The 27,316-nt window shown below is 43.8% G+C and overlaps 1 protein-coding gene across 1 annotated transcript in view; it reads left to right on the forward strand.

The window, feature by feature from the left end:
- SORL1 (sortilin related receptor 1) overlaps positions 1 to 25,463 on the forward strand; it is a 179,197-nt gene extending 153,734 nt beyond the window's left edge. The window contains exons 39-48 of the mRNA XM_050755570.1: positions 2,597 to 2,679; positions 4,255 to 4,351; positions 6,671 to 6,855; positions 10,573 to 10,692; positions 11,552 to 11,716; positions 12,853 to 13,027; positions 13,931 to 14,037; positions 16,860 to 17,052; positions 19,312 to 19,524; positions 21,268 to 25,463. Of these exons, the coding sequence (XP_050611527.1) occupies positions 2,597 to 2,679; positions 4,255 to 4,351; positions 6,671 to 6,855; positions 10,573 to 10,692; positions 11,552 to 11,716; positions 12,853 to 13,027; positions 13,931 to 14,037; positions 16,860 to 17,052; positions 19,312 to 19,524; positions 21,268 to 21,335 (1,406 nt within the window). The 3' untranslated portion in view covers positions 21,336 to 25,463. The remainder of the gene's footprint in view (positions 1 to 2,596; positions 2,680 to 4,254; positions 4,352 to 6,670; positions 6,856 to 10,572; positions 10,693 to 11,551; positions 11,717 to 12,852; positions 13,028 to 13,930; positions 14,038 to 16,859; positions 17,053 to 19,311; positions 19,525 to 21,267) is intronic.
- The last annotated feature ends 1,853 nt before the right edge of the window (positions 25,464 to 27,316 follow it).

Raw genomic sequence — 27,316 nt, forward strand, 5'->3', positions numbered from 1 at the left:
AAGCCGAAGATGATTTTGTGCATGTTCATTTATGGTGTTTTAAAGAAAGCACCATGCTGAGTCTTGTTATTCTCCCAGTGGCACTGGCACACTGTGTGTAGGTGGTTTTTTATCTTGTACTAGAGCTGATATTAGTAATAACTGATGGCTTGCCAAGGGCAGGACACTCTAGAGTGTTCACTGCTTTGCGTACATCAGCTCATCTAATTGAATGGTCAGAACAACTACAAAAAAATATTAGCAACTTGAATGAGGTTATGTCACTTGCCCCAGGACACACAATCAGTAAGTGACAGAGCTGGCACTGGAACCTGATCTGCCTGACTCCAAAGCCTGTGCTCTTAACCACTGTGCTCCACGCTTCTCTCTGGGCTGAGACACATGCGGCCTACTGGACCGCCCTGCTTGCCGGGGGTGGCGGGCTCAGCATCTTGCACGAGTGCCTCATGAGGGCAGAGATCTGGTCTGTTTTTCTCTACTCTATCACGGGCATCTAGTAGAGACTAAGGAAATGATTGATGAATGAGTGAGTCGAACCAGTTAAATGAAGGGTTCTGGCATATCTTGGGGAATGGACTACAACTCATTTTCCAGAGTGGTTTTCCGGACCTTCACCTTGGCACTGGGGACTTGCATTTCTGGATTTCCAGGTATTAAAACCGGGTGGACACTGTGGCATGCAACAGGACTGGAAGATTTTACTTTAACCTAAGCCTGTGAGGAATAGGCTGTGGGTCATGGAGAGTCACTATCTGGTCCCCTCTAAAATCTAGAGCCTTTGCGATCAGGGCCCAAGGCGGTCAAACATAGTGTCACCAGATGGTCTTCGGAGCTGAATGCTTGCAGGTCTTCGAGAAAGCCTGCTGAATTCACACTCTCCTAGAGTTCTTATTGTTTTATGACTTCTCTCTACAAAGTCTGTTTCAAAACACTGACCACACGTACCAAGAAAAAAGGATGTTGGAAGATCAACCAAAAACATGTACCTTGAATTCCAAACGCACAAGTCACAACCACATTTGCAAATCTCAGTGGGTGGTTGCTTCTCTTTAACTTATTTTCTGTGATTTTGATGAATCTCAGCTCCTTGCGTATATTTGGGCTAGGATTTATACAGAAGGCAGCTGTGTGCCACATCCAAAAGGTGTTTGTTGTAAAATATCTGTGACCTGGTCTCATAATAATATTTTAAGATGAAGGACAAAGACAGCAGAGGCATCAGCCAGACGTGCCAGGTTAATTGGTGAACGTCGTGGATTAGTAATGACAAGGAGAAAAGCCACCATTCCCTGAGCACTTCTTATACACTAGCACCGTGCTATTGTTGCTCATGAATTGGTCTCTTATTAATCCTTACGAATCCTATGAGATAAGTATCCTTATCCTCATTGTGTAGCTAAGGAAACTGGGGTTTGGAGTGGATTGTGACTTGTCTGTGGCTGCCATGATTATAATTCAAGTCAGCTTTACCATATGCAGCATCCATAGTGTTTTGTTCTGTGTTGGCCGCCTGAAGCTTCCAATCTCCTTTCTTCTTCCAGTTGTTGAATTTTCCTGAAGTCAAGTTTTATTACGTGATTGATCATCTGGACAGACCTCTTCAGACTTTGACACGTCTCTTTTGCCACCAAATCTTATCTGCTCCTTTGAGTCTCTCTTGCCCAGTCTATAGAAGGGGCATATATGCGGAGAGTCTAATATGCAAGTTGTCATTTAAATAATATTTTCTGATAATATTGATCCGTTGAGCTCTTTTAGATCATGCTGGGCCAAGCACTGTCAGCCTTCTGGTGGGAAGGCCTTCCAGAGGACGAGCATGGCGCTCACTGGCTGAAGTGAGAGGGGTCTTTTCCTTGGCCACTTCTCCTTGCCCCATCAACTCGCAGCTTGAGCTCCGGTCTTTTTGAGAGCGCCAGTTGGTTTCTAGTTGTTTAATTGGCCGTATGTGAGGTTATATTAGAAAGGAAGAGAAAGAGAGGATCAGTTGAGTGCTAGGCACCATACATACATTATTTTAGTTAACCTTCCCAGCTCTGTGAAATGCGGATAACATCTCTAGGCTCCAGGAAGATCAGTAACTTGCGCAGGTTACACAGCTACCAGAACAGGAATTCGTATCTGTCCTCCTCACTCGGGTTTGCCAGATTCCAGAGGCCACATTCTTTCCATTTTGCTACACGTACATCTACCATTTATGATTTACCCCACTGTCAGCCTTCCGAAAGGACTTGAGATTGGTGGGACTTCGTTAGTGCCAAGTGAGACGCCACTCGCAGTGAATGATCCCTGTGCCTTTAAGAACGAGGCTGAAGCTGGGCTGTTTTGGGACCTTTACAAAATGGAACTTTTCTGCCTGACCTAATTGCCAGGATAGCTGACTGAGCCAAGATAGTTTTGTGTTCACCAAGCAACTGTGGACCAACCTTAGCTTCGGGAAAACAGTGGTAAAAAAGATAGATGAGGAACACTGCCAAAGAAATACCCTTTCTTCCCCGACTGAAAGATGGCTTTGTCCGTTGAGTTGAAAACTGTTAAGTCCTGCCTTCCTCGCTTTTCATCACGTGGCTTCTGTTTTTGAATTCCTTTTTGTTTTCAGTGATCCCACGACCAGATATCCACATTGACAGCTATGGGGAAAATTATCTAAGCTTCACCCTGACCATGGAGAGTGATATCAAGGTAATGTGGGAATTTCAAACCAGCAGCTGGATGGGGCTTTATTTTGTATGGGAACTGAAAGGACATAGCACAGTAAGGCTGACAAAACAAAAACAAAAACAAAAACAAAACGAACGGCTAGATCTAGTGAAGCTAAAATACCAGAACTAGGTGGTTCCTTCCCCCCATGAAGAATAACTTGAATCTTCGCATGTAATTATTCTGCCTCAGCCTGGTGCCTTTTTTTCCTTAACCATATAATTAAATGGCTCACAGCAACAGTGCAAATAAAGAGTTGGTGTTAACAGAATATGTATGCCCTGTAATTTTCAGCTTTATTGGATTTCCTGGTGCTAAGCGCTAATGCTGAGGCACTCACAGTGGAAGAACAACCTTCTTGTGGGAGAGTTGGATACCTTGGAAACATATTCACTTTCCATCCACCTAAGATCTTCCTCTTCCAGCACCGCCCTCGCTTCTATTGGCCCTCTGCGTAGCCGACTTCGCCATTGTTATCTGTGCCCATGTGGTTCCTCAAGCTGAGATCCACTTTCCATAGTGTTCCTTCTTATCTGTCCCTCCTCACAGCCTCTCCATCGACAAAGCTGTGTTGGGACAAGCAGCCTTCAGAGTCCTTGTGCCATTTACTTAACTACCATTTAGTGTCATGCCCTTAGCTTCAGAATGGGTTGATATAAGAAATGGTCTTGGCCGGGTGTGGTAGCTCACGCCTGTAATCCCAGCACTTTCGGAGGCTGAGGCAGATGGATCACCTGAGGTCGGGAGTTTGAGACCAGCCTGGCCAACATGGTGAAACCCGTCTCTACTAAAAATACAAAAATTAGCCAGGTGTGGTGGTGCATGCCTGTAATCCCAGCTACTTGGAGGCTGGGGCAGGAGAATTGCTTGAACCTGGGAAATGGAGGCTGCAGTGAGTCAAGATCATGCCACTGCAGTCCAGCTTGGGCAACAGAGTGAGACTCTGTCTCAAAAAAAAAAAAAAAAAAAAAAAAGAAGAAAAGAAAAAGAAATGGCCTTATGTGGTTCTTGTCTTGTAATCTTTGATCTTGAAAATATTTTTGTTTGTTCGTTGTCCCATATTTAAAGATCTTTAGATCAAATCCTTTTATGAGCTCAGGACTTGGAAAAGGTAATCTTTCCTGATGGGTGGTTGTATTTTTGGTAGTTAGACAATGAGATCTAACCAGCCTGTTTTGGGTGGATTGGCCTCATGGCCTTGACTGCAAGGACTTACCTTAATTTCCATAGCCTAATTATCTTTCCAGTGTTTCCTCTTTCTACCTTTGTTGATTGTTTATTATTCTTTTATTCTTCATTCTTTTTTTGTTGCATCGAATTTATAAATTAAACATGGTCTGCTATTTGTTTTTAGAAGTAGGTGGAGTATAACTAAATATTAGCTGATGGTAGCACAAATAGAACCTGTTTAAAGATTTTAAAAAACAACCTGTTCAGCGTAAGAAGCGAGATACCCAAGGAAACAGCAGGAAAGAGGAGTATTTTTAATCCTGCCTTTTGTGTGTGGTGTGCCGCATGACTAGCTGTTCATCTGACGTGCTTCTTCGTTCTTGGCAGGTGAATGGCTATGTGGTGAACCTTTTCTGGACGTTTGATACCCACAAGCAAGAGAGGAGAACTTTGAACTTCCGAGGAAGCATATTATCACACAAAGGTAACACGATGGTGCTGGTCAGTGTGTGAGCAGGAAGGAGTAAGGCTGGACCGACGCCTTCCCGCCATAGAGCTTGATTGGGGGTGCCAGGGAACGGGGGGTATTCTCTGGAAGCTGTTCTGCGTTGACAGGTTCTCGTGCATTGAGGATCCTGTAAGTCTGCTGCTGATCCTAGGCAGAGGGCTTCCCTCGGTGGCCCCTCGAGCCCTCCTCCAACCTCATGACCCTTAGTGGAAGTTGGGGGCCATAAGGAGGAAAATTGGACAGAGGCAAGACTAATTCTCTGCAGATGAGTTTTGATTTCCAAAATAAAGAGTTCTTAGATGTAGACAGTTTCCTGTCTCTCTTTTCTATTCCGTTGCTAATGAGAGACAGCAGAAGGCCTTATGCATAACTGGCGTTCAGTAAATATACGTTGCCTGGAGAAATGAACAAAAAGTAAAGGAGGAGTGGTCCAGTCCTTGTTACATATGTACCAGCAGCAGGTCTCAGCTACAGTTCCTCTATCTAAACACGTGCTACAGGACGGATTTTAATTTATTTCTAAGTGGCAAAAGCTGACTGTGATTGTTGAGAATGACTTGGGAGCTTCTTCCTGTCTCCATCTTCTAGTCGTGAAGTACTTTCAGTCATGTTTTTATTTAGTCCTTGTCATAGCCTTATAAAATAGAGACTACAAATGTTCTATTGTTACTTTTTTTTTTTTAACTGAAAGTCTACAAGGTACCCGAGGAGGTTGTTATTGGTACTCTTGCACATGGAGCACCTACCATGTGCAGGCATTTACATAGGCATTCTATGCATGTTATTTACATAACCCCAAGTATAATTCCATGAGATATGGGCGCTTTACAGAGGCAAAACTGAAGTTGAAAGAATAAATCATACTCTCAGATGGTGGCAGAGCCAGGACTGGAACCCACATCTTTCTAACTCCAAAGCCTATGATATCATGGCCTCAGTGTTGCCCCAGTAGAAACTGGCAGAGTCAGGAGCAGAAGTCTTAACTAGCTGTTGTCTGAAATCTATTAGGGCTAGTGCCATGCTAGGCATTATGCCAAGCACTTTATAAGCATTTTCTTTTTTTTCTCCCTGTAAGCCAGCAGCTGCTGTAAGTGCTGTTATTTTTTTCTCCATCTCACCAACAAGGAAATAGAGAGTTTAAATACTTTATCCAAGGTTATACAACCACAAAGTATAGAGTCAGGCCTTAAACCCCAGTCCTTCTGATTCCAAAGGCTATCCTGTTAGTGTAGCCTCCCCCTTCTCACTTTTCTTTTAGTTTTATTTATTTATTTATTTATTTGAGATGGAGTGTCGCTCTGCCGCCCAGGCTGGAGTGCAGTGGCGCGATCTCGGCTCACTGCAAGCTCCACCTCCCAGGTTCACACCATTCTCCTGCCTCAGCCTCCTGACTGCAGGCGCCCGCCACCATGCCCAGCTAATTTTTTGTATTTTTAGTACAGATGGGGTTTCACCGTGTTAGCCAGGATGGTCTCGATCTCCTGACCTCATGATCCACCTGCCTCAGCCTCCCAAAGTTTTGGGATTACAGGCGTGAGCCACCGCGCCCGGCTTCTTTTAGTTTTAATAGCCTTTCCTCTGATTAGAAAGGGGATACATATTTGTTTCAGAAAATTGAGAGCACAAAAAGAGTGTGATGAAAATTAAAGTTGCCTGTAATTTCACTTTTACATTTCAGATGTATTCTAATATATTTTTCCGTGGATTGATCTCTATGTCTTTTTTATAAAATCAGAATAATGCCATATATAGTATTATATCCCGCCCTTTTCACTTAACATACAATTGTGAGAATTTTCCAGTGTCATCAAATATTTTTGAAACAACTTTTAGTGCCTGCACAGTAGTTCATGGAACGCACATTATTTAATTATTATCCTGTTACTGGACAATTAAATTACATTCAGTTTTTTCCTATTGTAACACTGTGATGCGAATCCTTATTATACACACTTTCGAGTCCTTCTCTGACTTCATAGGATAACTGGATTGAAGGCTATGATTTTCAAGGTTCTTGTTATACAAGGCCAGATGGCTTCCAGGAGCATCATACCAACCCATATCCGTGGATGGGCAGCTTTAAGGAAATTACCCAGTGCCTATGCAGTGTGTTACGTACGGTCGTCATCAGTGCATAAACGTTGAATGAATTTGTCATCTAATGACAGTCCTACAGTACATGGGACTCATTTAAATTGAGAGATGACTATTTTTTTAAGAAGTGTGTGTACCAAGACACATTCTTGACTCACACCCCCAGCTTCCTCCTGGAATCCCCTTTTCCTGTTTTCACAGTTGGCAATCTGACAGCTCATACGTCCTATGAGATTTCTGCCTGGGCCAAGACTGACTTGGGGGATAGCCCTCTGGCATTTGAGCATGTCATGACCAGAGGGGTTCGCCCACCTGCACCTAGCCTCAAGGCCAAAGCCATCAACCAGACTGCAGTGGAATGTACCTGGACCGGCCCCCGGAATGTGGTGAGTCAGCCAGAATGACCATCACAGAGTGAGTGTGGACTGTCTCCTAATGCTGCGCCACCACACAACTCTAGCGCTTTTCTGTCTTTTGCAAATGTTCCAGTGTCCCTGCTGCACTTGGATATAGGCCTTTCTTTTTCCTTTGTTTTCGTATGTGCATTATGATTCACTGTGATCAGATCTGTGCTCCTTTTTCAGTCTAGTGTTTCACTTTCCACTCCTCCCCAGTGTGTCCCCTTTGCTTTTAGGTCAACCGTCCTGAGGCTGTTGGCACGTTCATCCCCCTCTTGCCTCTCTGTACTTGGCTTATGCCCTTTCTCCTCCTTGGAGTCCTTTCCTCCTCCTGCTATGCAAGAAAATCCTCCCTTCTATAATTGATCTCTTTCCCTATGAACTCCTACTATATTTATAGTTGGTTCCATATAGCATGATATTTCATTAAATACCGCCTTACCCTATTTGATCATTTCTGTCTGTTACTCTTATCTTCCTAACTAGTTTGTAATTTCCTTGAAGGGAAGGATTGTTTTCTGGATTTTCTCAATGGAAAAGCATATAGAAGTAAATTTATAATCAGGAATTAGTAAATCCTTAGTGATGAGTGGAGGAACTACCCACGTCTGGTCTTCTGAGGATATCTTCAGTGTGCATTTGGCACAGGGCTGATTTATAAGGAAATAACCAAAGTTTGCAAGTAATCGTCTATAAAATCAGTGAAGAAGAAGGAAGGAGAAGTTAAGGTTTACTGAGCAGCCAGTATGTGCCAGGAACAATACAAAACCCGATAAACCCATGCTCCCCCTTATTCCTTTTATTGGTTCTGTGGGTAAATATTCCCATTTTGCCAGCGAGGAAACTAAGGCTCAGTGAGGCTGAGTAACTTGCTAGAGTTAAAACGCTCACAGGCAGTAGATTGAGTTTCAGTTCAGGTCTGGCTAATTTAACAGCCTCTGCTCTTTCGTATGTCCCAGCACCTGAAGCTGAGGCAGGGACAGTGATGAGAAGCCCTGACCCATCCCCGGAGCTCTCTTTTACCTGGAAGTTGAGTCTACTCACAAAGCACCCTTTCTTTCCATTTACATACCCGGCAGCACGTGACCACCTCATCACCCCCCAACTATCTGTCCAGAGCAGGGCAATTGCACAGAACACTGCAGCCTGACTTGATTTAGGGTCTGTAAGTGTGCGTGAAGTTGGAGGAGCCTTCCTGCACCTCATCCCAGCTCATGCGCTGGTCACACTAAAGGTGGCTTTCAGAGATGAGGGTGCAAATGAGATCACCTGTAGGAAGCTCTCTGTTTCTGCCCCGCTTTAGTTCACTGAGGACCCTGACAGCTCTTACGGTTTTCCTGTCTACTGTGAGAAGTGCCATTGTCACTGTGCGTGTGGGGAACTTCTCATCCCTTGGCTCCCATAGCTCTGTGGTCCCCTTTCCTCTCCAGAGACACCCCATCCAGGGCGGTCACCAGCTTGTCCTCGGTGATGTCATCCTACCTCTGTACTCTAAGCCCCCACTTGGCCTACTGCCACCTCATGTTTTGCAGCTCCATTTGCATTTGCTTTGGGACTCCTTTGAGTCCCTCAGCGCTTATCTTTCTTACATCCTCCCAGGCGATCACCGTCTTCAGGGTTTCCCTTCCTCTTTCTCTGTCTGTGCTCTCCCGTCTGTCTGTCCTTTTTCAGCTGTCAAAAAAAAAAAAGAATCAAACTCTGTAAAATATATGAAAAGATTTATTCTGAGCCAAATATGAGTGACCACGGCCCGTGACACAGCCCTCAGGAGGTCCTGAGAACACGTGCCCAAGGTGGCCAGGATGCAGCTTGGTTTTATACATTTTAGGGAGGTGTGAGACTTTAATCGAATACATTTAGGAAATACACTGGTTTGATCCAGAAAGACAGGACAACTCAAAGTGGGCGCGAGGAAGGTGGGGTTCCAGGCTATAGGTAAATTTAAACATTTTCTGGTTGTCATCTGGTTGAGTTTGTCTGAAGACCTGAGATCAACAGAAAGGAAATGATCAGGTTAAGGTAAAAGATTGTGGAGACCAAGGTTGTTTTGAAGTCTTTCAGTGGCTGCCCTTAGGGGAAATAGATGACAAATGTTTCCTATGTAGATCTTTAAAAGGTGCAAGACTTTTAGTTAATGTCTTCAGGATTGGGAGGGCCTGGAAGAAAAAGATCTAGCTATGTGAATAGAGATTCTTTACAGATGTGAATTTTCCCCCACGAAGGACAGCTTTGCAGGGCCTTTTCAAGCTATGACAAAGAAACATGTTTTGGGGTAAAATATTTTGATTTTCTTCCTTGTCTCATGATGTTATGCCAGGGTCAGGTTGGAAAGTAAGTCCGATATATAGGATGAAATGAAACCCATCTAATGAGAATTTATGGTTTGTAGGGCATGACTCCCCAGACCCCTTAGAGAGGAATTTGGTCAATATTTTACAAATCAGAGCTTAGTCCTCACAGCTGCTGAGCAGTGTCGGAGAAAGTCACCCTGTTGCCTGGGACTTGGAAATCCCTTTGTGGATGGATCCCTGCTCAGTTCCTGCTCATCCCATGGATCCTGCAGCTCCTACAGTTCTCTTCAAGCCCCTGTCTTACCTGTGCACATAACTCTTGGAGAAAATTCTCTTTGATTCTGCCTTACAGAGAAAGCTTCCTCAGCTCCCACCCTCCAGTAATAAACTCCCTCGGCTTCCACTTTCTGCCATAAGCTTCATCCCATTCCCACTTCCCTGCTTGAAACTCCCTCAGTTTCCAATGTTTACCAGCTAGGACTAAGCAGGGATGCATAGAGCAGAGGAAGTGACAGTAACAGTGGCTTTGAACAGTTTATTTCCTCTCGTAATTAAAAGAAGCTTAGAGTTGAGCAGCGCAGGGCTTCTGTCAGAGCAGCACGATTTGATTGGGCACCCGAGCCCTGTCATCTCCAGCCTGTGACATGCGTCTTCAAGCTTACCTCATGGTGCTGGGGCTGCAGTCATGATCTCTATTCCAGGCAGCCGGAGGGCAGGAAGAAGGGCTCCTCCCTCTGTTGTAATGAGTCCTCCTAAAGCTTTCCAGTGTGATACGTCTGCATCTCAATGGCTGGAAGCTCCTTGTCTAGCCTCTGCTAGCTTAGGGAGGTGCGCAGTGTAGACTTTTCTAGGCAGCAATTCTCAGTAAGTACCAGAGTTCTGAGGAAGAAAGGGAGGATGGGTCCCTGCTGGACAGCCAGCAGTGTCTGCCCTCCTTCCCTCCCTCCACACACTCGCTGGGGTGTTCATATCTACTCTGCAAGCTCCCATGACTTTCCTTCCCACTCAGCACATCTCCTTGGAGCCCACGTCCATGCTGCCAATGGTAGAATGACACCCCCTCTTTAATAGCTCCCCCGGTTCCCTGGCTCATCATGTGGGTTTCTGGTGTAGCATCTAACGCTCTATGTTTGCCACTTGTTATTTATAATTATGTATGTTTTTCTTCTCTGCCCGCCTCTTCTCCAGAATGAGCTCTTTGAGGACAGAGACCACATCATATTTATTTTTGTAGCTCTACATACAGTGCCTGGCCCAAGTGCCTTCTCTGTAAATGCTATAAATGTAATAAATGTAGAATGAAGACTTCTCTCTGAGCTCCTTTGAAGCAGTTCCAGGGTCTTAAATTGGGGATTTCAAGGAAATGAGGTCATTGGCCCATGAGCTGATGTCCTCTTCCATTCTCTGCTTTCAGGTGTATGGTATTTTCTATGCCACGTCCTTTCTTGACCTCTATCGCAACCCGAAGAGCTTGACTACTTCGCTCCACAATAAGACGGTCATTGTCAGTAAGGATGAGCAGTATTTGTTTCTGGTAAGTTTCCTGTACCATTTAAGTTTTTTAAGGGATGTCTTAAGTCCTGGGCTCTGGGCTCAACCCAGGACCTGGGGAGCTCGCATACCTGGACTCCAGGATCGATGTGTGTGACGAGAGGCAACTTCCTCTTCTTCATAAGCATCATCGGGTTCTTGCTTGAAATACGGAATGAACGACCACTGTCACCAACTGCAGCTCCATTATAGAGGATTGATAACTTGGCAGATGATCACAAGTATAGATAAATCAAAAACTTTTATCAGGTTCCAGTTCTAGGAATTTAGTCTACATACTTTTATGTGTGTGCTGAGATAGATGGAGAAAGATACTTGGTATGTTATTATTACTTATGATAGCAAAAGATGTGACGCAACCTAAATGTCTATGAAGAGAGGACTGGTTAAACATACTGTGATTTATTCATGCACTGGAGTACAGGGCAGCCATTCATAAGAAATATGACAACTCTAAATGTACTGATACGGAAAAGTCTCTAAGCTATCTTATTATGTGAAAGAAGCCAAGAGCAGAATATGTGTGCCACTGTCTCAGTTGTATAAAAAATATTTGCGGAAGATAGGCTACATATACACATGCTTATATGGGTAAGGATACATGTATATACATATCCGTGCTTATATATGCATAGGGCATTTCTGGAAGGAAGCACAAACACTCTTACCAGTGGTACCTCTTGGAAAATGATCTGGGGTAGGTGGGAAATTACTTTATATTTTATGTTGTTTTTTACTAACTGAACGTTAATTGTTGTCATTATTTTGTTGAAAAAATACGTTAATAAAGATTGCATAAGGCCATGATATATTTTTTTCCTGTGTGTGTGCTTGGGCTTTAGGTCCGGGTGGTGGTACCCTACCAGGGGCCATCGTCTGACTACGTTGTAGTGAAGATGATTCCAGACAGCCGCCTTCCGCCCCGTCACCTGCATGTGGTTCATACGGGCAAAACCTCCGTGGTCATCAAATGGGAATCACCGTATGACTCTCCTGACCAGGACTTGGTGAGTGGGCCGGGCTTCCAGGCCTCTATGTTTATTCTTGGCATGGTTAGGGTAGGGTGGGATGGAAGGGGGTCCTCTAATGGGGCAAGAAACACAGGCCTGCTTTCTGGCACCCAGCAGAAGGTCTCTCCCATTTCTGTCTGGCCAAAGATGGGGTCCGTATAGGGACTTCTTCTTAACTGACACTTCTCCATTATTCCCAGCTCTTCTCTGCTGCTCACATTTCCTTCCCTGACCCTCTCACACAGGGATTAGCAAACAGAGGTCTGCAGGCCAAACACAGCCCATTGCCTATTTTTTTTTTAATAAAGTTTTATTGGAACCAAGTCATGCCCATTTGTATATGTATATTATATCTCACCACTTTTGTGCAATGATCAGCAGAGTCGTTGTGGTGGAGACTCTCTGGGCCTCAGCGCCTACAGTATTACTGTGTGTGGACCCTTACAGAAAGTTTGTGACCCCTCTTTGAAAGGAGCGTTGATCCTAAACAAAACAAAACAAAACAAAACAAAAATCGCCCATTTTTTCCTTGCTCTGGGCTGCTCTGCCCTCTGCCCTCTCTCCACTCCCCTTCATCCAGCAGTGGTTGGTTTAAAATGCTTGGTTGCTAATACTCCTCTCAACTCTCCACTTCTTTGTTGTGACTGAATTTCCTGTGCTTACTATATGCCCTGTTATTTTCCCTTGCACCCATATACCTAGAAGCAGCCTGGGAGAAAGTAAGTAGATCCTTGCCCTTTAGAGCCAGGATTGAACACTTTGGTTCATTCTCTCTCCACCAACAACATCCATGAACTATTGCAATGGTGGAGATATGGAAGTTGAGTACTGAGTTTGGATGTGCTTGCTTGTTCCAACCTACCTGCTGATGCTACGATAAACGTGGCCTTCCCTAGAGGGCTAAAAAAAATTTAATTGATAACTCTATGTGCAATTCTATGAGTGAATAGTTATTTTAAGATTGGACCTGGTCCTCCAAAGGCTTTCCAAAGAATGAAGTCAGAGTTTGGGACTCAAACTATGGTTGCTGTGGGTCACAGCTATTAATACACTGCATTGTCCACCACTGAACCACAAAGAGTGAAAAATGTCAGCCTTCTGATTATCATTCAGATGTTCTTTTTCGGTCCTAGTTGTATGCAATTGCAGTTAAAGATCTAATAAGAAAGACTGACAGGAGCTACAAAGTAAAATCCCGTAACAGTACTGTGGAATATACCCTTAACAAGTTGGAACCTGGTGGGAAATACCACATCATTGTCCAACTGGGGAACATGAGCAAAGATGCCAGCATCAAAATTACCACAGGTAAGCGGGAGAGAGGTTAGAGGTCTCCTCGCACAGCCAAGTGCCCACAGTGCTGTGCCGCTAGACCTCCAGACACAGACTTTTCATTAGGAGTTTCACAGGAAGTGCAAACGCTGCCTTCAGTATCCCTACAGGGGCAGAGCAATGCAGAGGCTCCAGTGTCTGGGCTGCGGCGTGGTGGCCGGGGCACAGTGGGCTGGGGAGTGGCTATCGTTTTCTATATTTTCTAAGTCTTTTTAACTCCCCTCACTTGTTTTGATATTACTAAAGGAAAAGAGAGGAGGGATGCCCAAGAGAGGAAATAAAACCGGATAGTTACCACGATGTAGCTGAAGATCTGAATGGCAGGTTCTCAGTGGTCCGTTGTGGCAGTCTGACATGTCGAAGTGGAGGGAGACCATAGCTGGGCAGTGGATCTAAGGGCAGTCATGCTCAATTCAGAAAGATGGTAGTAAGCTCAGACAGCAGGTATTATTGGGAGTTTTGATAGTGGGTTATGGAGGCCCATCCCCATTTATGCTAGTGGCATGCAGTGGGCCCGGGCCACGAGCCATCGTCACTCCAGTGTCCTGTTTTCAGACGAAACTCCTTACGCCATCCCATTCCTTCCCCACCACCCCTCTAGCCCACCCCATTTGTTTTTGTACACCCTTGGTTACAAGGGCTATTAAATTAAGTACTGTCCAGATTTCTTGCCTGAAGATGTTATAAGAATAACAAAGAGATGCCAATTAAAGAATATCTACCACATGCTAGGTTCTGTACTCAGCAGTCTGTATGTTTTATTTTTTCCGTAATCCAGCCTCCAAGGCTAGCATTATTTAATCTCTCTTTGACAGACAAGAAAATGGAGTTTCAAATGTGTATCCACTAACTGCATGCCATTTCATCTTTAATTTTCAGTTTCATTATCAGCACCTGATGCCTTAAAAATCATAACAGAAAATGACCATGTTCTTCTGTTTTGGAAAAGCCTGGGTTTAAAGGAAAAGCATTTTAATGAAAGTAGGGTAAGTTCCTCCCTCATTCTCAATGACTTTGGAAATTTAATTGAAATGCTGTTTCAGAGATGAGCTCGTTAACAGCCTGCTGGCATAGATAGTGTAAAAAAAAAGAAAGGAAAAGAATAGGACGTGGACATGAACTTGAGAATTAAAGGACCATTTTCGATGGGATTGCTAATTAGTGAAATGTTTATATTGCCCATTAAAGATGAGAATCTCTGCACTAAGCACTTTTCAATCCTGACTTGTCTTCCTCTGAAGAAAGAGGAATGGGCTGGAGGCCATGCTGTGCTTCCCGCAGAAGCTGCAGCTGGGCTGGGGCTCAGGGTATCACACCAGGAGCCCCGCCTGTTCCACACTCGCTGAGGGGGGGACTGTGGCTTCAGTACCAGGAGCTGAGCTGCACTCTCAGCCTGGCATCTCAGCACTCTCTTCCCAGAGAAATTACAGGGAGCAGGAGGTACTTGAAGATACCTTGCTGACTTATGAAGAACACCTTGGTTTTGTTTGGTTTTGCTATTGGTAGGCCAATATGATATTCACAGCAAAAGACAGGGGAAGGGGAGTGAGACCTGGGAGTAGATTTACCACCCAAGGGTGGACAGATTCTTGAGTAAAGCTGGGTTGGCCCCAGTGACAGCAAAGCCTTAGCTAAATAGGAATGTGATGAATCAACTATGGCTACCTGGAGATGCAGCATAGGCAAAGAGCTGTGGGTTCTAAGTAGTCACCATGCAATGCCAAAGCAAAGTGAAATGAAAATTGGAAAATTCTCACCACACACTCTGTGAGAGTTCTCATAACTCTTACAACTATGATATCTAAATGGCTAATATCCTTAAATATAAGGAAAGCTTTCAAGTAAATTCACAACAGAAATATTCTAATTTTGAAGAAGGTACATGTAACAAAGCAAAAAATTCCAGCAGCAGTAAGCAAAAGGAGAAAAGTTCAACCTCACCAATAATGTAAATAACAAAGAGGTAGCCCTGTCATGTTAAATTGGTAAAGATTTGCAGGGAAGAATATAACCGGTATGGATAATAGTTAGGGAAGTAAACATTCTGTGAATATAAATTGGTTCAACCTTAAGTAAGGCTCTTGGGTAATATCTATCAAAAATGTTAAAAGTGTTCACACCCATTGATCTGGGAGTTGTAGGATTTTACTCTAAAGAAACAATGTGCCTGAAGAATTTATGTACAGAATTTATGACAGTAAGAAAGAGGAAATGGCCGAAATGCCAAACAGAAGAGGATGGGTTAAATAATGTATGAGTGGTTGATGTTGTGTAATCTAAATTATTTTCTTTATAACCTTTATGTATTTTACAAACGATCGACACCAAATATATATTAGGTGGAAGGTAATAACTGCTAGCTTATAGAAAAGAATGTGGGGATGAGATTCCAGGCAGGTATTGGGAATCCCAGTTCGGCAGCCAGTCGCCAGTAGGGGATCCTTCCTGGGTGGCTGGAGCCCGGCTCTTAGGTTGAGATTCTAAGTTAGTATTTCGTTCCTAATGGAGGGTCTGGCACAGGCAGAGCATGTCCTTCTTCCCTTCCCCCGACAGGGAGTTCAAAGAATTATATTAGTCCGTTTCCACGGTGCTAATAAAGACATACCCGAGCCTAGGTAATTTATAAATGAAAGAGGTTTAATTGACTCACATTACCGCATGGCTGTGGAGGCCTCTCCATCATGGTGGAAGGCCAAGAGGAGCAAAGCCACATCTTACATGGTGGCAGACAAAGAGAATGAGAGCCAAGTGAAAGGGGAAACTTCTTATCAAACCATCAGATCTCGTGAGACTATTCACGACATGAGAACAATATAGGGGAAACCACACCCATGATTCAATTATCTCTCACTGGGTCCCTCCCACAACACCTGAGAATTATGGGAGCTAGAATTTAAGATGCGATTTGGGTGGGGACACAACCAAATCACATCAAGAATAGACAGGTCAGTGGTGTTGGGATCAAGAGACTGTGATTATGCAAGGGGGCCCAATATGTGGCTAGAGATAAGGGATGGAGTCTTTTCAGGGGGATGGTGGAGAGTGTCAATAGCTTTGACACTGGAATAGTTGGGGATCAGCAGAGAGGTCAGATTGTCAGCCCTCATCCCAGCTAGCATCCTGGGCCAGGGCTGTCCCAAGGGTGACTTTTCCCAGCACCAGAGTCCAGGGCTCTAACTAGGAAGACATTTCATCCTCTCCTCCAGTGAACAGGGGCCTGATCAAGCTACAGTGCTTCTTATTTCAAGGCCAGGTTGTTGGGGAGCTGAGATCAGCTCAGGAGGAGCTAGAAAGCAAGGAGACAGGAAGTGAGCCGACAAGGTCATTCCTACACATTGTTCTGGGGACAAATGTCCTGTCTTTTCTAATTGCAAGTTCCCCTTTCTCACCCCTTTGCTGGAGTCCACTGCGACCTGGATTTATTATTAGTCAAATCCCATTACGGCAACCTGTTCAGATTCTTGGTGGCATTTAATATTGCTTGAGACAGGCAGACTGCTGAGCACAACTCTGAGTGTGGCTTTGTTAAAGTGACTTTCCTGAGGGCCACAGTTCTCATTTCCACAATATAGCTTGTAAGTGGGGGGCGGGGGGTGGCAGTTATTTGAGACATTGGAGATGAGCAAATTTTCATTTTCTGAATCCAGTATCTCAGTGGTAGTATAAAAAGAACAAGGAGAAACCCAGAGCACTTTAGCATCTATAGCAGCCTGCAGTGAGGAGTTCACATAAAGCTGGAACCAGTAATAGACTAGGCTGTCAGTTTCCATATTCGACTTCCTGAGCAATCTCCTGTGTTTGTTTTCAGGGCTATGAGATACACATGTATGATAGTGCCATGAATATCACAGCTTACCTTGGGAATACTACTGACAATTTCTTTAAAATTTCCAACCTGAAGATGGGTCATAATTACACGTTCACTGTCCAAGCAAGATGCCTTTTTGGCAGTCAGATCTGTGGGGAGCCTGCCATCCTGCTGTACGATGAGCTGGGTTCTGGTGAGTTGTGATTGCTGTCCATTTCTGCCTGCAGTTCTGGGGAAATAGCAAGAACGTTGGATGATTTGATGACCACGTGTCTTTCTAAAACACCTTGAAGATATTCTCAGCTTAAAAGAAAATCATTTATATATCAGTTTAATCAGGTAGTGATGTATTTAACAAATACTTCCTGAGCTGGACATGGTACAAGAAGCTGAGATTACAGGGGGACCGGATTCTCAACAGAAAGTGTAAGAAAGGCAAGGCTTGGTTTAAAAAGAGAAATACTAGGTTCATAAGAGTTTTGTTTTTTGTGGGACTTCTCAGAGCCTCTACCATGCTAATATACCCTGTGGGTCCCCAAGCCAGTAGATCATCTCTTTGTCATGGATTTTACATGTAAAATCATATAACAGTGCGCACCCCCGCCCCGCCCCGGCTTCATCTTAGCTCTCAGCATAAGCTTAGGCCTGGAATTTGCCCTGGGATCTCTGTCTTATGTCTTATGCCGGGCCATGCTAGTGGTAGGAGAGAAGACCCTTCCGTTCATACAGAAAGTCTGCTTACATTAGAGTAGCTTGGCCAGGATTTCAACAAATGTTTTGCCACTGGTCTTTTTTAGTTCCATTTACTCTCAGCCAAGAACTAACCAGTGCTCAAGCCAAAATCTTGTGTTAGAGTTGTTAAATGTTCCGTCTCATAGTGTTTCTCAGGGTGAGATCTCGTGCAATATTTATCCTTGGCACCCCCCACTAAGAGAGGGAAGCACTGCCTGCCACTTCCCTTGGGAGAATCATAACATATTAGAGGTTCTGAGAAGGTCCTACAGAAACCAGCACAACTCTTGTTGACCTAGGATTTCCTCAATAGAGCCCCATTTTTCGGCAAAACTAATTGGTAACCTGTGAAATATGCTTTGGGAAAAATTCCTGTGCAGACCCCTCCCGGCCACCTTTATGGAACCAAGGTTGTCAGGCAGAAGGGCTCTTGACTGACATCTTGCCCCTTCATGTTCACCTTCCCCTTGGAAGTGGGGTGGGGGAGGGAGGGCGCTCATTCCTGGAGCTCCCAGCCTCCATTGTGCCGACTTCCTCTTCACTGCTCCGGCCGAGCACACCCGCTTCATTAACCACAGCACAGTTGGAATAGGTTGGAACATATTAAATAAGATGTTGCTAGAGTTTTTTTCTGGCAAGGAAATAATGAAAGAAATTTAAATACAGACATGAATATTGAATTGTTAAATTAAGCTTGCAAGAAATGGTGGTTCTCTGGCCCATCTTAATGAGTACCCTGTGAGGGTGAATGCCTGGGTAGCGACAGAGCTTTCTACATGAAGCAGAGTCCTGGCCTGTGCCACTTCTCCCGATACCAGGGAGCAACCCCAAGCCTGTTGAGGCTCCTCATGGAGACCTAGCCTGAGGGAAGTCCACTCTGTTTCCTTTGCCAAAACCTGATTCCTAGGTTTCATTTTCAAGTTCAGACATTCCCTGGAATTTTTAACATGAAAAGTCTACCGCTTTCAAGGAGACTGGCCCCTACCCCAGCAGCGTGGAAGGTGGGCCATGGCTTTGCCCTAGAGCCCTGGTGGTACAAATCTATTAGTGACTCATCACAGAGCCAGTTTGTTTAAGTCAATAGGAAGGGGCCATCTGTGTTAGGTTATAAATGGCAAAACGGCTTTGTAAAGAGCTTTAAAAAATGTTACATGTATATGGAAAGTTGTTTTTCTCCCCCACTCTCTTTTTTACTTAAGTGAAAAACCTCGTAAAACTTCATGAGCTGTTAAGTCTGTATTGTGGTATAGGAATCTCGTTTGTATCACTTAATGGAGCTTCAGGTAATTGCAGTTCAGAGTGACTTTGGTGCCAAGTAGGGGGAAATAATTGCAATCTCGTTAATTAGTGGTCTGATTTCACATCCTCTTATGTAAGGCAAGCAAGTGGTCTTAAGTAATAATGCTAATGAAATCAATGTTGATACCCCAACAAAGGTCTCCCTTCCAAGAGATTATCTAAATAACCAACAAGGCAGTGATTAGGAGTCTAATGTAATTACCGTATTTGCATGCACAAGGCCCTTGGTCTATCAGCCCATAGCAAGTAGTCGGAAAGCAATCAGGCATCACGCACATGCAGAAATGTCTCATACCAGACAGGCAGTTTGTGTAGCTGTGGCGATCCCCCAGCTTTTTTTGGTGGGTGGGGCCTTGAGGAGTCATCTGGTCTGTTCTCCTGCCCTCAGGTGGGCTTATTGGTGGGAACTTTGCCTTGGCAGGTGCAGATGCATCCGCCATGCAGGCTGCCAGATCTACGGATGTTGCTGCCGTGGTGGTGCCCATCTTATTCCTGATACTGCTGAGCCTGGGGGTGGGGTTTGCCATCCTGTACACGAAGCACCGGAGGCTGCAGAGCAGCTTCACCGCCTTCGCCAACAGCCACTACAGCTCCAGGCTGGGGTCCGCAATCTTCTCCTCTGGGGATGACCTGGGTAAGTGGGGCAGGGAAAGTCGGTTCTTCCTCCCAGGGCTGGCCGGCACACAGCCAATGACTTGAAGAGGAAACACCCACCCTCAGCTCGTCTTTCGACACTAGAGGAGCTCTCATCAGCCAGCGATTTGATTCCATGGCTTTTGGTTAAACCATTCAGAGTCCTTACTTTTTACCTTTTAAGTTAATTAAAATGTTGTATTATCTTTGACTGTGTAGTTCTGGCCTGAAACAGGGAGCGTGCCTCAAACAGGAAGGATAGATAGGCCCCAGGCGTTGAGACTCCCAAAGTTTGGGAAAATCCTCAAGAATATCTGAGCCCTCTCTCATCCTTCACTGACCTGGAGGTCGGACGTCTCTGAAGATCCTAACTTGAGATAACAAATAATGCTTTCCCAATCAGCTTCTATCAAAGGAGGCCCTTTCCGTCTTGCTGTTTCTCTTTCTGGTTGCTAGTGTAACCTCACCAGCCATTCTTTTATGTACCTTAACACAGTGGTCCCCAACTTTTTTTGTACCAGGGACCAGTTTTGTGGAAGATAATTTTTTTCACTGGACCAGCGGTGGAGCGGGGAGGGTTGGGGCATGATTTCAGGATGAGACTGTTCCACCTCAGATCAACAGGCATTAGATTCTCATAAGGAGCGCTCAGCCTGGATCCCTTGCATGCTCAGTTCACAACAGGGTTTGCGCTGTGAGACTCTAATGCCGCCCTGATCTGACAGTAGGCGAGGCTCAGGCTGTAATGCTCACTGGCTCGCTGCTTGCCCCCTGCTCTGCGGCCCCGTTCCTAACAGGCCAGGTACTGGTACTGGTGGTCCTTAACCCGGGCACTGGGGACCCCTCTCTTGACACATAGCAAGGGAAAAAGGAAGAAATTTCCCGTTTTGGAATCTTTGCACAATGAAAACCCTAAATGCTAATAAAGATAGTAAGATAGTAATATAATTAAGTGGGTGTGTTACAAGGCTTCCCCAAACTGAGACTAATGACTGTGAATGTACAAGTTTATTTTTTTCTGTAAACTAGTTATAATTGTTTATCTATGTGTATAAAGACATTTGTATATTCCCCTTCACGGGTCGTATATTAGCTCTGTTCCCTTTCCTTGTCAGTTTCCTTTCTTGCTTAATAAGCCGGCACCTGGACTGCCTTGCGTAAATGGGGTGGCTTCTTTGCTTCTGCTGTTGGAGGCAAAAGGAGTCGACCCGTCACGGTGCCCTGCGATAATCCCTGAGTGTCGGTCGACACTTGGTTGCACAGGATTATACCAGGGGTCACAAGAGGATAGCCATTAGTCTGGGAAGCTGTCCTCAAAATGCTTAAACCCCACCAAGATCCTTTTTCCCCAGAGCAGTTTGGGTTCAGAAGAGAAAGCAGACACTGCAGTTCACTGTGCTAGTGTAGGGTATGGATAACTCAAACTGGGGAACCCAAACCACCCACTTAGCTTTTGTGTAGGTAATAAGATTCTTCTCCTGAGAAACTTTGTTTTCCTAATTTGGCTATGTTCAAATGACCATTAAAATCAGTATGAGGATCCGTCGATGGGTAGAAGGTGGCCAGGAGGGACCGTGGGAAGCTGGGCTGGGTTTCAGAACTGATTATGGTGTCTGCCTGGCTATGGCGTTGACCTTCTCAGCTAGCGGGTTGTGGTAGGGTTGAGGGGTAGGTAGAGTGGTGGGATGTGGGGTCAGGTTAAAGTGTGTTGGAACTCACCAAGGCCTGACTGTTTTGTCTCTAGGGGAAGATGATGAAGATGCTCCTATGATAACTGGATTTTCAGATGACGTCCCCATGGTGATAGCCTGAAAGAGCTTTCCTCACTAGAAACCAAATGGTGTAAATATTTTATTTGATAAAGATAGTTGATGGTTTATTTTAAAAGATGCACTTTGAGTTGCAATATGTTATTTTTATATGGGCCAAAAACAAAAAACAAAAAACAAAAAAAAAGGAAAGAAAGGAATGAATAAACTTTGTAGTAATCAACTGTGAACTTCAAACCAGGTTGATTTGAGTAACCAAATTGCTTTGATTTGACATTAATGTAGTCTTACAGGGCTGTGCTTGCTGGGCATGCTTTTAAGTCTGTGAGATAATTTTGGTTCAGTAAATTGGCCAATCTTTTTATTTTTCTAAGACACAGAAATGTATTTAATAAAAACCTCAAGAGAGTGATGGGTGGAACCCCTTCTCCTTGAAAGTGTGCGCAGATACTCCATTTTGTTTGGATATAGTTTATAGGAAAGTGTGTGGGTGTGTTATGGGGGAAGGTTTCTTTATGTTATTTTGTTAATTTATTGGGACTCTGTGTAAGGCCAGGCTTTAGTGGTCATTAGACACCACATGTGTTATGAGCCCCTTACCCATAGGGTTGGAGGTGGGAACAGAAGCATTTTTTGTTGCCATTCCGGAAGCAATCCATTTGATTCACTTGTGTGTCACATAATGGTCTTTGGCAGGAGAGAGCACTGAGTCATTGCCGGAGTTCAGTTAAACAGAGCTGCAGCCTGGGAAGCCCTGCAAGCCCACAGCTTCCTCTCTTATATTAATTGATGGAATTTTACTGTATGTGCCTCTGTACAAGATGTAGCTTTGAGAGCTACAAAATGATAACACTGCTTTATTACACACTGGTTTCATTGTCATTGCAAAAACTTACCCTTGTTGTAGGAGAGAGTTCTAGATCTGTGCCATGATCCATACACTGGCCAATAGAGTACATAATTTTTCCATTTTCCATTTTTTGTTTTTACTTACTACTGAAGGATCTCAGATGTAAAATTATGTATTTGGGTTGAGATGGCCACTTATTGTCCTTAAAAATCCATACTGATGTATGCAGTCATTTTGAATTGGGTCAGTGCCTTCTCGCTCTCTTTTTTTTTTTTCTTTTCTTCCATCTCCCTCACCCATGCCCCCACCCAATCTAAAGAGACAGTGCTGTACACTCTCATAGAGATAGAGAAGATCTAAAACGTTGAGACTCCTCAATCCAGTTAACAACAGCAGGAGCACTAGAGGGTGTTCATTTATTCTCTCTGTAAAACAAGCTGTGCTTTTTTTTCCTTCTGCCTTTAAAATGCCACCCCTGTATTCAAACCATGGCCACTTGATAGTTATGTAGAAGCCATCGTGGGCTGATGCCAACCCTTTATGCTTAGCGTTGTAGGTACCAATGTCTAGCATCGTTGTGACTTGTACTGTATGATTCTCACTGAAGAATTTCCTTTCAGCCAAGAAGCAGTGAGGTCTGGGAATAGTCCAAAGTCGTGTCTCTGAATATATGTCCTTGATATGCAAGCTTTGTAAAACCCCATCCCCCCTTAGGTGCGATGCATCACCTTCTCACAAGTGTTTAGTTTCTTTTAACCGAAAGTATCATTCTTGGGTGATAATATAGTTTTATTCTACTTAGGGATTGTTTAGAAAACAAAGAGCCAATTAAATTTTTTAGTTTTTAAAATTTTTATTTATATATATACTGAGATGAGTATTTTAAGCTGTCGACCTTTAATTTGCCATACGGGTAGGGCTGTATTTCATTTTAACAACCGGTGGTAATGATAAGCCTTCTTCTAGTGTATTTTCTCTTCTTTCCTGTCACTCTCCTTTTTTAAGTTTTTTTTTTTTTTTTAAAGACTGGAATTTTTTTGGCCTTATCATGTCTTACTATAGAGATTTGTTCAAAACTCTAAGCCCTACCACCTCCCCTTTAATAAGCTCTTTAAATAGTTGAATCATTAACAACCTGGTGGGAGGTAAGTCATTTAATTGAACCACTAGGAAGTGTATTTTCTTTTCTTTTTCTGCCAACTTTTTGGTGGCATTTGTAAAAGCTGATATAAAAGGCTCTGCGATGTTATTTTCAGTTATTCCATAGGCAAGCCTTTTTACAGAGCATATGTCTCCAGTTGGCAGCTTGAGATATTTTTGAGCATCCAGTTCTAGCTACCAGTGCCTCCCAATGCTTAGTGCACAGTACTGTAGACTGGCCATCACCCCTCTCCTTGGAAAATGCCACTGTGCTGTTTGAAAAAAAGCAGCTTTTTAGGGCTAGAGTATTTTCTATAAACAGAAGAGCTAAGTTCCTGAAGACTAAGCTAGATAGATGCAGCTATATGTAAATTGTATATTTTTATGAACTTTTGAAGCACACACTCCCGTTTCCCTCTGCGTAGCTTTGTGGGGATTTCATGTGTATATGCTGTCTGAAAGAATCCAGAGGTTGGAGTGCCAATAGGAAATGAAAACAAATGCCTCATACTACAGACAGCCTTTGAAGGTGACCAGATAACTGTCTTCATTGTGACCAGCTGGAGTCCCTCCTTGCTTGTGAAGAAGGGGCTTTTGTACCTTGTTGGAGATGCCACCTCAGAAGGTCACGCCGTGCAGGAAAAAGGTTTTATTCTCTCGCGGTGTACATTAGAATGTCAGATGCCTGCATCCATGTGGACCACGATGGGCCTCTAAAATTTGGTGGGCAGGGGGTTTGCTTATGAGTTTTCTCTGGAAGCTGATTTTATTCCTGGATGTATTGAATGCCCCTTGAGCTTTATGAGATACGAGTCCACATGGATAAAATGTCAGAGAGTGAAGTTCTACAGAGGATATTCCAGGAAAAGGCCATGTCTGTGCAGTCCTAGTTCCAGACAGGTGAGAAGCTCCCGGAGCTCCTGGCTACCTTGACAAGCTGGGTAGATAGTTATTATTCTGGGTAACTGTTGAAACTTTGACTTTTGAACAAGTAATTCCTGGGGTTCTGTCTTTGGTAGCATCACCAGGGATATTTGGGTAGGACGGACAGGGGACACACAGCTGCCTTTTCTCTCCTGCCCATCATGTTTGGCTATACTCAGCAAAAATTTAAGGAATGTAACCCTTCTCAAAACTGGCCATTTTCAGGGGAGGCTTGGGAGAGCAGTAGTATGGTGAGCCCCTTACAGATGAGCACCCACTCCTCCTTGGTGAATCCTGCCTTCAGATGCTTACCCAGTGGTCCCTGCATCTAGTAAGATTATATTTCCAGTACACTTCCTTAGGGCAGAAACACCATCCTGTCAGGTTTGGTCAGTCCCTTCTCCATGAAGGGAGTCATGGTGAATTCCTGAAAATTTTCTTCCTTCTGCAGACGGTTGGAGGGGTCCCTTAGAGAAGGCATCCAGAGACGTAACCAAACTGAATATCACCCCATATTGATTTTCGGAATTGACTCTCAAACTCTGTGCAGAATCTTGTGTTGGGATTATATCTTGACATTCCTGTCATGTTATTTTTCTTAACTGGAGTGTGTGCTGCCTTTCAGGTACAATTTTTGTGTAATAAAAGCCAGTGCATTAAGTTTATATAGACTACTTTCTATGCAAGACTGAGATATGGAATGGATAGCAAGAGATATGTACTGTTGGGTACACGGACAGTAAGTGTGTTTTCGGATGGAGTACCAGCACCGAAAATGGGTTGAGGGAGGATGGGTTGTATATATGTTTCTGCCCACTAATTTTGAGCAGCCATATTATGAATTAAATCATCACAGCCAAGTAATAACCCAAGAATGGTATTAGTTTCATGTGTAATAGCTCAAATGGAATAAGCATGAATGCTGGAGTGGAACATTATCCTCAAATATTCTATGTCACTTCTCATTTAAAGACTCTTGTTATGAACTATTAGAAACTTTAGGCAAAATCGAAAGTATTTGTGGCAAAATAAAGGCCTATTCTACTCTTATTTAAAGTGAAACACTGTATACTTGTTTCTCTCCAAAGTGAAATTAGGTATTTATAATTTCAATTGCCTCGATAAGTTTCCAAGTCACTGAAATCTGCTGAAGGTTTTACTATATTGTTGCACAATTTTAAGATAATTTTTGTCTCAATGTCAACTTTTTTCACTGAATAAAAATTTAACTGGGTCAAGAAAACACCTATTTGAAAATCCACTGTCTCTGTGTGTCTTGAGTTGTTCTTTAGAGTGCAATAAAGATGGCTAACGCAGGCTCCAAACCCCATTTGATTGGTCTGTTTTAAAGGGATGTTTATTTCATAGATGAGAGAACACTAAGGCCTGGAATAATTCTGTTATTAACAAGCTGGTCTCAGATGGTGGATCCTTGAAGAACACGATGCCTTTGTGTTGGCTGAGGAGGGGGGAGATGTGGTGGCTGTTTTGAAGTAAACAGAATTATTCTGTAGGAACAACGACTAAAGTAGCTCCCTTAAATCTGTAGCTACATTTGCTAAGAGGCAGTGTGCTAAGAAGGCAATTTTCAAATCTAAGAGAAGGAAGCGCAGCAGTAGAGATGAGCTGTGTCTCTAAGAGCACTTCCACGGGTCTCCATAGAGAGTCTTGTGAGGAGGGCTGCATGTACCTCTTATGAGCAGCTGAATGGCCAGTGGGCCTGTAAGTGAGGATTGGAGGCTGTGGAACTGGGTGGGGGAGGGAGGCAGGTTTTTAAGAATTTAACAGGTCTTCTGGTATGCTGCTTTTGTTTAGACACTGAGCCAGAGCCAAACCCTGAAGTATTAGCATCCGGTTTTGTGAATGAAGAAAAGGAGGCATAGAAAAGTGAAGTAATTTAGGAGAAACCAGAGCATAAAAGGCAAAACCAGCCTCCCGTCCCTGGTGTTTCTGATTCCAGATCCTTTTCTGAATCACGATGCCGCAGCGCCTCATGTCACCATTCAGTGTCACAGAGAACGCATTAGTCCAACATATTGCACCAAGCGAAATCCCAAGGGGAGACCTACCACCTGGGTGAGTCTCCTTGGTCATGGCCTCACCCTTAGGTTTTCAGGCTTAGATAATTTTTGTCAACACATGATAGTGAATTCATCTCTCATGGCCAAACACACCTTAACCAAACTCAGGATGCTGATATTGCAACGTCATAATGTCCATTTGTTAATTCACCCTGGGAAAGTGTCCTGTCCCTTACAATGTCCACATGACCAGTGCATTCTCTCCCCGTAGGGAGATCTATCCCAGGAGCCAGTCACCACCAGAAGCTTGCTTGGAGAGCAGGGGCAAATAATTTTAAAAGTAGGAGGATTCTGGGTTAGCATAGTGGTATAAATAATGAATGGACAAAGGCTTGACACTCCGCAACAGGAATCATCTACTCCATATAAACTTAGTATTTGGAAACCGTCAGATTGCAACGCCCTGTATCCATTTCTATTTAAAAAGATCTTGCCAATGGGATCTAATACTTCAAGTCCAGGCACTGTGGTTCCCCTGGACAGGTCTTGGGCACTGCCCACATCGGTCACTCTGACTCATCTCTACGTGTCCCGTTGTTGAGTAAGCTCCCCCACTCATGAAAACATTCTATAGCAAAATGAATACATTTGGACTGAGTTTGAATCGAATCTTCCTGGCTAAGAGCCACATTCTGACTACATCCGTCAGCTGTGATTATTGGGCTCCCCAGCCCACAGCAAATTGAACATGGGTTGAGGCTGCTAAAGGCGGCTACTCCGAGTACAATAGAAGAGAAGCCACGAGTTGGAGTTAGACTGCTGGAAAACCTATGTGAGAGAGAAAGGAACTCCAGCAAATATACTTCTTGGGAATATTTAGCATAAAACCAGAGTCCTACACAGTAAGTAGCCCATCCAATTAGAATAATTATTCCCTTCCATTGAACCCCTATTCTTTGCTAGTGACTATGCTAAACTCTCTCTCTCTCTCTCTATATATATATGTGCGTGTGTATATATATATAAAACAATATCTTTTATAGGAAAGTTTATATATCTTGTTATATACAGAAACAACATCTTTTTTCT

The sequence above is a fragment of the Macaca thibetana genome, chromosome 14, assembly GCF_024542745.1.
Source record: "Macaca thibetana thibetana isolate TM-01 chromosome 14, ASM2454274v1, whole genome shotgun sequence".
Taxonomy (NCBI): domain Eukaryota; kingdom Metazoa; phylum Chordata; class Mammalia; order Primates; family Cercopithecidae; genus Macaca; species Macaca thibetana.